The sequence below is a fragment of the Lichenostomus cassidix genome, chromosome 4, assembly GCF_008360975.1.
Source record: "Lichenostomus cassidix isolate B80296 chromosome 4, HeHo_3.0, whole genome shotgun sequence".
Taxonomy (NCBI): Eukaryota; Metazoa; Chordata; class Aves; order Passeriformes; family Meliphagidae; genus Lichenostomus; species Lichenostomus cassidix.
Window position 1 is genome coordinate 7,288,866 of NC_139484.1, and position 10,631 is coordinate 7,299,496.

Here is a 10,631-nt window from a genome sequence, read left to right on the forward strand (position 1 = left end):
CTGTGTGTCTAGAGGGGCTATAGGACTTGTGGAAGATTTTTGCCATTCTGCAGCTGCCCCCTGCAATGTTACTGCATCACTGGCGGCGCTGACACTCTTACTTTGTCCTATTTTTCATCTAGTTTCATTGTAAACTTATGGTTTCCCCATTCTGGCCTAAAAACTGCCAAGCTGATAAATATTTTCTCTTTCATGTCCATCTCCATAGAAACAGAATCTGTGTTACTGCTATGATTGTTCTCTTGGGCTGTTTTTTTCTGTTAGGGCCTTGGGGTTTTTTATGTTGGTTTCTTTCTTGGGAAGATCCCAGTTCATCTATTTCAGACAACTTGTAAATGTTCAAGCATTAAGGAGATAAAGGAAGTGATTCTCTTCTCAGTCTTTCCTCTATTCCTGAGCAAAGAATTCCTTAAGATAAAGCCCTCACAACTTCGAAAAATTAAAAGATAATTATTTTAAATTAAGTCCTGGAGCCAGAATAGTATTATCCACCTCAAATATTCCCTTACTGCCTTTGGAATTTGTTTAGCTGAGAGTCAGGGCCTCAGGTGGCACCTTAGCAGGAGAAGGAAAGTTTGTAGAGCCATTTTTAGGTCCTTGTTACTTGAGGAGGCAGGACAAGGGATTTTAAAATTTGTCACTGTCATTTACTTGCTGACATAAAAAGATAATCCACTTCTGCATATTATGCTGCATTTGTGAATTCTGAGACTCCATGAATGAAATGTGAAGCATCCTGTCCCCACAAGTGAAATCCAAAGGCACAGTGAAACATTTCCACATTTCTGCCTGAGCCTGTGAAGCAAAATTCATATAGTCAAATCTAAGTACCTGCACTTTTCTGTTGTAAAAATCAATTGTTTTTCAAGCAGCATTCAACCAGACCGCATTTATTAGGTGAGCTCTGCCTTGTAGTTCCAGGTTCAATACTTCTTCAATGTGAATCAGATTCCCAATGATACTACCAGGATGTAATGATCTCTTAGAAGAGAACTGGATTTGCAGCAGCAGCAGCAGCAACAAATCACTGTCTTTCTTCTGGTTGCTGTTTTCCTTCCCATGTTCTCCTTCACCTGGTTTTGTCACACTATGACACATAGTACTGGAAACCTGGGGTTCCAGTGTTAAGGAAGTGACTGAAAATAATACGAAAGTGAGGAAATATTGCTTGGTATATTTGTGTCTTTGTTTTTCTTGAGAGTAGTGCTTGTAAACTCTGATTTCCAAAGGAGACAAATGATTGGGGTTTGAAATTCAATTCCTCTGAATTGGAAGGCCTTCAGAAAGACTGGATTTTAGAAGAAAGGTTCCTCGGTACATTCCCAGAATCAGAAAAATTTCATCAAGACCAAAAACTGTGATTGAGCTTAGCAAAGATCTGTATGGTTCTTGTGGTTCTCTTAAATAAATTATCAAAAGATAATTTTGATACTAAAATATCAAAGGTTGGTCTACACACCAAAAGAACTAAAGAGAGTTATCAGGCAGATCTGTGGCTGTGCAAAACCTGAATAGCTGTGATGTTTGGTTTATTTTTTTAAACTTGAACACTAACCTGAGAATACTTCTCAAGTCATGCAAAGAAATATTAACAAACTCTTTGCACATGAAGCTTTTGGTGTTGTCTTTTGGATCAATTAGGCAGAGGCTACACTCGAGAGGCCATTCCTCTGTGGTGCCCTCCACGCCCATGCTGACAGTCCTTGACATTTGCTTTCTGCCCAAAGGCCTTTTCTGCTCATACCAACAGCGCTTCAGTACTGCCAGTCAGGCATATCCGCAGCCTATTCACAGGTCTCAAAAATAACCCAGGAAATTCCATTATAACAATTAATGCAGTAATGCCCTTATCTGCCACCTTCACTTTGGAGTGAACTTGTGTTTCTGACTTTCCTTCTTCACTCTGAGTGCTGGAAAAACAGAGTGGGGGTCTCTGGGCACCGGAGCTATTCCCAGTGCAAAGAGGCTTAAGGGTCCCCTTAAAGTCAGTGCAGATATAGGCAGATTCCAGGCTCTCTGCCTGGGGAAATGGAAGCTGGGCAAATTATGTGTTGAACCAAATTTCTCCCAGTTCCTGTTGGCAGAGAGCCTAGTGCTAAGTTAAGACTGAGGACACTGTACCTGGGGAGCCCAGGAAGCCTGAAAATGCTGAGAGTATGATATGAACACAAGTCTTAGGGTTTCCAAGGTCCTGCTGCACTGTTGGGCACTGCAGCCTCTTTGCTGCCAGCAAGTAGGAGTTTTGGGATGGTTCCTTTGACATCCCAGAATACAAATGTTCTCGCATCACTTGACAGAAATCTCTCAAGTACAGAGCCTGCCTTCCCTGCAGGTTTGTCAGAGCCAATATAGACATATAACTGTGCATTTTATGGAAGTTTATCAGTACTCTAATGTTTCCAGTCAAACATTTTGGATTCAGTTAATTTACATGCTTTATTGGTGCACTTGCCAGTGCTGAGTTAATGGTTGGATTTGATGGTATTAAAGGGACCAGATTGGTCAGGCACAATTTGTCCTTAGTGAAGCTGTGATGGCTGCCCTGGATCACTTCTCTGTCTTGCATGTGCCTCAACATTCCTTCCATGAAGAGCTGCTCCGAGGTCTTCCCCAGCTGAAAGGTAAGAGTCCCCAGTCTACAGTTCCCTGAGTCTTCCTTTCTACCCCTTTTATAAAAGGCTTCCCTTTTTCCAGTCATTGGAGACTTCACCTTATGGCTTTGAATTTTCCAGTATGATGGGGAGTGGCTTGGAGACCACCCCCAGGACCTTGGGATGGATGTCATCAGGCCCCAGAGACTTGTGGCTATAGAATGTCCCATGCCATTCCCACTATCCCATTATCACAAAAAAGAACCTCCAATGACGTAGGCTTAGGTTATTTTACCTGTCCATCCACAAGAGGAAAGCTGGTAATAAAATTCAATCCAGAACAATGTAACATTGGAACTAAAATTATTCAGTGGAGAAGTTGAAATTGAGACTAGGCTTGCCAAGAAATTTATGTGTATTATTGCATTAGTTAATTTTCAAAGAAAAACAAGATTATTTTATTTGATTCTTTGTGTTATCAGCTAGGCAATCTGTCTGCTTCTGCTGGGAAAATCAAGTTCTCCCTCCTTTTCATATACAACTGCACTTTAGGCTGGGAAAGGACTGATTTAAAGTGAGACAAAGCAGAGACTCTTGTCTCTTGGGCACCAATATCACTTAAGAAGCTCTTTGGCAACTCACTAAGGTTACCAGGTCCTCTATGCAGGATTTTGAAATATATTCAGCATTGGCCTAATTCTGGTCACATCAAAGTCAGTGCCAAAACTTGCCTGACTTCACTGGGAAGTGAGCTCGATACACGGGAGATTGTATCTTGGATCTTTCCATGCAGATTTTCAACCCTCCCTACAATATTTTAAGGAAGTTATTTCACACCAAATCACTCAAATGTTTTTAGACTGATTAGTGGAAGAGTTGGAAACGTACCTGCAAAAATGTAGGTCTAGCTCAGGTTATATCGAGATTACTCTAAAACTGATGTTCAAGCCTAATCTTTTCTTAAAAAAGAGAGCTCTGGCAGGGAAAGCTATGATGTGTCCTGAATGGACAGGAATCAGCATTCCACAAGAACTAGCCCGATTAAGTGGTTTCCAAGCTCTCAGGTGGAAGAAGTCTGCCACCTACTGTTAACTATTTTCTAGGCCGTGGGCCTCTTAGTTGAGAAAAATGTTATGTTCCTGTGGGCAAAGAAAGTGACAGTCTTAGAGGATTATTACAATGATGTGTCTAAAAAAGAGATCAGCTCTTGCTAGGGTTTGATTAATAATGGAGAGAAAACTCGGCTTGTTGATTAATAATGATGTGTGATTTATTTGGTGCTCTTATTGCAAAGTATTTGTGTAATGCTTTTGGAATTGCTTTTCTTGTAGAATGTTTTCATTGTCCTTACATGAGTCTTTTTAAATTAAAGAAACATATCAGAAATACAGAAAGTGAGAAGTTTGTTAAGATACGAGGTAATGCTGATAAAGCACTCTAAAAAACCAGCTTTTCTGGCTAATGACAGTCACTATCTAACAAAGAGATGCACAGGATTTGGAATTAGGGTACATAAACATTACACATAACGTGTTTTGCTGAATCCAAGTTTAAAACTCACTGAAATTAAGTGGCATTTAAGAGCTTTGGTGAGCATTGAGAGACTGTAGTGATGTCCGAAGGTAAGCTTGGGAATTTGTGTTCAAACTGAGTTCTGGAATACAGTATTAAGTATTGGGAATGAATATGTCTACAATTGAAAATTACACACTTGAGAAAACAAATCAGATGTTTCAGATTGAGTCTGTGCATCAAAATTCACGAATGAGAATAAAATATCCAGATTTACCTTTCAACACACTCAAAAGCTCACTCGCCAGACAGTTAAAAGTTTGACATTTGAGGTATTTTCCATTTAAAAATATAAATGAACTCATAGTCATGAAGAATAAGAGAATAACAAGTGACAAAAAGAAAATACACCCCACCAGCACTTTTTCTCCTTATTGAAAAGGTCACTAATTCAGGAACACAAAGCTATTTTAGGCAGCTCCTAACTTTGTAATTAGCTAGCAATAAAGTCAATGGCATTGTAAATGTCACACGCAGACAGAAAATCCTTGTTTAGTCTGCTGGAAATAAATTACACACAGAAAGATCACTTTCTATTTACTGTCAAATAAAAAAATAGGACATATACATTTAAGAATCAAATGCTTTAGTAAACTTAATTTCCAAAGCATTGGAAAGAGTTAAAATCAGACTAGTTTTAGCTGCAGGTGAGTTGCCAGCTTTTAGCTCCACCTACTGAACCCAACTGAAGTAACAGAAACATTGATCTTTCCTCCTGTTTTTAAAACCCCCCTATCCCAACAGCCCCCTACGATACAGAGCAGGAACATACCGTATGTAGCCAGTAAGGGGAACAGCACACAGTAAACAAGAGAGGGCAGGTTCTGTTTGAAAACCACAGGACCTTGGGCATTAGGGAATTTTACCATCAGAAATTGTAGACAGGTTTTCTAGTTCTAATTTGAACTCTGCAAAAAATGTTCTTCTTCCACTTTAAGTGCCTTTCTGAGATATCAAAGGCATTTCTTACATTGTTTTCACTGAATCGAAGGTCTTAGCAAGTTTAACATGGAGATTCCCACTCCCTTCCTTATCCAGAGATAAAACTAGGCTGGGAGGATAAATATTTTCAAGGCACACTCTATACGAGGCAAGGAGAAACAGCCTGAGCCTTGGTGTTCTGCATGCCAGCAGAAGGGTGCTTGCATTGAGATCTTCCAAGCTGCTCCAAGAGAAGCCATTTCAAGGACTAATTTCAGAACTAATCAATTGTTTACTTTAAAAGTGGTTACTATAGAAATTATCATTATGGATTGGCTGAACTCAGGCAAAACACAAAGTGTAAGAAATGTTTAACCTTCTAACTCACTCCTGTGCAGCCCACAGCTGGTGCTGCCTTAAATGTCAGCAATAAAAAAAACCCCAAACAGCAAAACATTAATTTGACAGGTAAACTTTGATATTCAAATATCGGTGATGTGGCTTTGGCTTGAGAGATCTCATTTACAGTTTTGGATGACAGATCCATTATACACAAAGTACACATAAAAAAAAATCACTTTATCTTATGATTTGTCTTGTCTTTGTTTTGCTTTACCTTCAACAACACTTGAAGAGAAAGAATCCAGAATCTTATCCAGATGCACTTTGCCTCAATTTGCCGTGGTGTTTTTCAGTGTTATACTCACAAAGGATAATAATTTTGAAAGTTTGTAAAGAAAATTAAAAACCTGAAGTACACCTTCAAAATAATTTACGCATATTAAAAAGTAAGGCTCACAGAGTACTAATGTGTTTTAGGATTTCAAGTGCTTAAGCCATTTCTTAAGTAATACTCTCAAAGTACTAAATCTATTACTGAACAAATGTTTTATTTTTTAACAGAGCACTTGAAGAAGATTTCTGAAGATTTCTTTATTGAATCAATCTTTAGCAGGTTTTGCTTTCTGGATTTGTTTTTCCTTTCACAATTCTCCCTGTGAGGAAGTGGTAAAAGCTGGCATGATGTTTTAAGAGCAACTAACAGAACATGCAATGTCAATATCTGAGATGGAATACAAATGATTTTCAAGACACTTCAGCAGGATATATATGCGTATTTCCAATGACACTGATCATGGGTAAGGATAGCCAAGGCCAAAATCACCTGACTTACCACACCAGACATAGGCTGAAGTCGATCCCAAAGGGGCTTTCAGACTGGAAGGGTTTGAGTGTTAACAATAATGTAAGTGCAGTTTGAGTGTTAACAGTAATGTAAATTTACTTTCTGCTGTAACTCTAAGCACTTCTCCCAGGCTAGCACTACTCCTCTTAAATTCTCAATATGTCTGGATTGTCTTCACTGTCTTTACTCACAAGGCCACACCACTCGAGATGCTCATAGGAAACTTGCTGTAATGAAGAAATGGAGATAGTTAAAAAAATGTAATTTAAAGCAAATGCCATGGCTACATAAAATGTTTTTACTCATTCTTTTCCGTGTGCAATTTACAGGCATTGAAGCTGAGTTCTTTAGACAAGGCTAAAAATGTTTCGCGGAAAACTGTACTTCTCTGAATGTATAAACATTTGTGTTCTTTTCCTTCTTTCTCCCTTTGCCTTGGATAGCAGTCATTGAATAATTGCTGAACAACTTCATTTTTATTACTCCTGTTTAAAATAAGTTATGGTGATCTAATTGTAGTTTCTCTTGCCTCCCATTTCAGAGGGATCTTCCATGCTATGCACCAGTCCCTTTGATATATGTGTTGAAACAATACAATCTGGGGTTCACAGTTCCCTGAATGATAGGAATACAAACATTCCAGCACATACAGAAGCTGTAACAATGGCAAAACTGTACGTATCAAAGATAACCAATGCATTCACTCATTCTGTCACCAGTGAGAATTGCAGGATTTGCGGTTTGGATTAAAGTTTATTTGCATAATCATCTTGGTAGCCCTGTGGAAGTTGTAGCAGTCCTGAGTTTGGGTTTAAAATTTAAGACATTAGGAACTTTTTTCAGTCCCTGTATTAATTGCAAACAAAACTCATGCTCCCTCTCTCCCTACTTACTTGATGATGACGCTGCTTCCAGCAGCTATAAATGAAACCAATACCAGATCCATGAGGATAATTATACCACAGCAGAGGTTTCAACAGTTTGTCCTGTAGAACTTTTTAAGGAATTTGGCACACAGGAGACAGTTCCTGAAAGTATTCACTGAATCCAGACCTCAAGCTTTCCCACTACTCACTCGTATGGAGTGCTCAGTGGAGTGGTCAAAAACCTGGAGGAAATTGAATAAATACAGAAGAAGTCACAGATCAAAGAGATAACAAAGGATTATTATTTTTCTCAAGATTTTGGAGGGTGGTGAGGCCCTGGCACGGGTTGCCCAGACAAGCTGTAGCTGCCCCTGGATCTCTGGAAGTGCCCAAGGCCAGGTTGGACAGGGTTTGGAGCAACCTGGGATAGTGAAAGTTGTCCTTGCCTAAGGCAGGGAGCTGGAACTGGATAATCTTTAATGTCTTTTCCAACCCACACCAGTGTGTGATTCTGTGATTTCCTGTAGCTTTATGCTACCAACAAACCAAAGTGTCCAAAGTTAGCGAACTTCACAGACTCATCAGATGAAGGAAATGTGTTTTTTAGGTATCACTTCCCTAATTAGAGCCTGACTTCTCAGTGATATGCAATACATTCCCTGAGCCCTAGGAACAGGAAGCACAGATATGGGTCATACACTCTCATGGAAACTGGGACACAAAAAAATACTACTTAAAAAAAAAAAAACTGATTATTTACTCCTTCATTATGTCTTGATGATTATCATAGTATTTACAAGAATGTTTTAGTTTGGGTTTCTAAAATAGAAAGTGCTGGAGAAGTTTCACACCTTCCCAAGGCATTCAGACCATCCTAAGACTGGGAGCAGATTTGTGTTAGCAGCTTTTGCCCGCAACTAAAGCAAACTTTTTAAACCCCGTGGATCTAAAGCTTCTCTAAAGAACTCAAGTGGTTTGATTGCTGTTGCACTCACAGAATCCCAGAACCATTTAGGAAGGAAAAGACCTCCAAGACCATCGAGTCCAACCAGTGACCAATCTCCAGCTTCTCAACCAGACATGGAGTGTCCCATCCAATTGTCTCTTGAACACCTCTGGGGTGGTAACTCTACCTTTTCCCTGAGCAGTCCCAATGCTTGACAACCCATTCCGTGAAGAAATTCTTCCTGATTTCCAACCTGAACATCCCATGGTACAACTTGAGGCTTGTTTCTTCTTGTTCTATTGCTTGTTACTTGGGAGCAGAGCCCAACTTTCACCTGGCTGCACCTTCCTGTCAGGGAGTTCTAGAGAGCAAGAACGTTCACTGAGCCTCTTTTCTCCAGGATGAGCCTCCCCAGCTCTCTCAGCCGCTCCTCATGATTTACACTCTAGACCCTTCCCCAGCTCCATTGCCCTTCTCTGGAAGGGCTCCAGCTCAAAACAAAAGGCTCAAACCAGGGTGGCAGGGAGTGCAGGGATAAACTGGGTGGTGTGAAATGGAGGAAAAGGACTTGCTCTGCAGTGCAAAATGAGGAGGCGCCACTCTTCGATCAGAACAGAGGTCACCACCATAAAAGAAACGGAACAAACAGTCTCTGACAGGCCACACTGCCTGTGCCAACACAAGTGGTGCTGGTAACTACTTCATCTGATCCTGGGCTTGGGAATACGACACAGAGAGAGAAAACACTACGGTTGCTTTCATCAGCAAGAAAGGCGACGCTTTCCAAGCCTAACAATCTGAGTGGATGCTTGGAGTAAGGTGCAAATGTACCCAGTATTACAGGCAGATTTGTGATACAATGTAGCTGAGAGTAACCGCAGCCCCAGCTCTGCCTTAGAGCCCTTGGAGGCCATTTCCCACCTTACAGCGTCCTGGGAAGGAACAGAGAGAGGGCAGCTAACAGCTCAAAGTGTAGAATGCAGCTCTGCAACCACCCTTCCAGGACCCAGGTGGGTGAATGTGGTGCATTTGGATAATCTGTTGGCTGCTAGGACAGCCAGAGCAATCTCAGATGCATTTTGTTTAAAGACAGTTGCCTCTTGGATCAAACAATGAAGATTAGGTCATTTTTCCAGGTTTATCCGTTGGAAAAGTGATATTCTTGTAACACCACACCACAAATCTCAGGTGGTAGGGCTGAGATTATCTATATTCACTTACAGTTCTCTTTTCTGCCTCTTGTGATGACAACAAATAAGATATAACATAAATACTACATAAGACATCTAATGTTACATATAAGTAACAAATGTTTAATTTGTGCTTGCACCCCAATAGAAACCAGTAAAAATTAATGCACTTGCATTAATTTAATGCAAAAAAGAAAAAAGAAAGATGACAGAAGCATTATTGTCACTGATCTGGTATCACACATCTCATGCTGGTGTGGTTCGAGATTTCTGTGCAGTTACACCAGGACGTTGGAGGTAGGTGCTGGAATATTCTGTTTATTCCTCCTGGATCACATCAAACTATCATCTTCAGAGATATTTATAAAGGTATTGTTCAGTTTAGACCTTGTACCTGAAGATCAGAGATTCATCTTCTGAGTTAGGAGGTTAAGAGTGTGTGTCAGTTATTTCCAGATCCCTTGAAAATAATGTAATTTAGCAATGGAGCTCTTACAACCAAGGCAGTCCTCTTATTAAAAACAGAGGCATGTGACAGGATATTTTGGTGGGATTTCAGCAGCATGAAAATTTGGGGGAACTGTGCAGACTCCATGATGAGTGCCAGTTGAGGATTTTTTTAAAAAGCAATGTTTAATTTCAGAGGTGCTGCAGACCTGATTGATGTTCTCCAACATCAGCCAACTAAGAGAAACAACACCTAAGTAGTCAAATAGCAACAATCTCTTTTCATTTCTGTAAAATATAAATAGAATAGTCATTGTTGGTTTGAAACACCAATTCCAAAACATCTGTAGTGAACCAGTGCATAGAGCTGTTACTGATTTTTATAATCGTGTGTTTCCGTGGTTAAAATAATTTCTTTTCCCCAACAGGTCTAAAAAGTAAAATGGAAAAAGCCCATTTCTTCGATGACGAAGCCCCAATTTAAATATATAACATTTGACTTATATTTATATTTGTGTTTAACATATGTATAACTTTGGTCACTGCAGGACTTGGCCTGCTACAGTGGAGGCAACAGTATTGGTATCCTAAGTACACTTAAGGGATGAAAATCTGGGGTAGGGGTCCTGATGGCTGGACTGGGGAGTGATGACACATTAAAAGTGTTTCATTAAAGAACTATGATCAAATTGACATGAGCATCTTGATGGTTGTCATTTTTAGTGATATTCTAAGAAAATTGTTGTAAAATGGGGGTTTGGATGTTACTTTTGAGTGAGTGCAGGGTGTCTGGTGAAAACGAACTGTGTGGAAGGAAACAGAATCCCCCAATCACTTATGTTGGAAAAGGTCTCCAAGACCACCGACTTCAACCTTTGACTGATCACCACCTGGTCAGCTTGACCAGAGCAC

The 10,631-nt window shown here is 40.0% G+C and overlaps 1 protein-coding gene across 1 annotated transcript in view; it reads left to right on the forward strand.

Annotated features, from left to right (window-relative positions):
- LOC146437757 (uncharacterized) overlaps nt 1–10,412 on the forward strand; it is a 30,997-nt gene extending 20,585 nt beyond the window's left edge. Inside the window, exons 5-6 of the mRNA XM_085059859.1 lie at nt 6,812–6,944; nt 9,916–10,412. Of these exons, the coding sequence (XP_084915985.1) occupies nt 6,812–6,944; nt 9,916–9,976 (194 nt within the window). The 3' untranslated portion in view covers nt 9,977–10,412. The remainder of the gene's footprint in view (nt 1–6,811; nt 6,945–9,915) is intronic.
- Nucleotides 10,413–10,631: the final 219 nt, after the last annotated feature.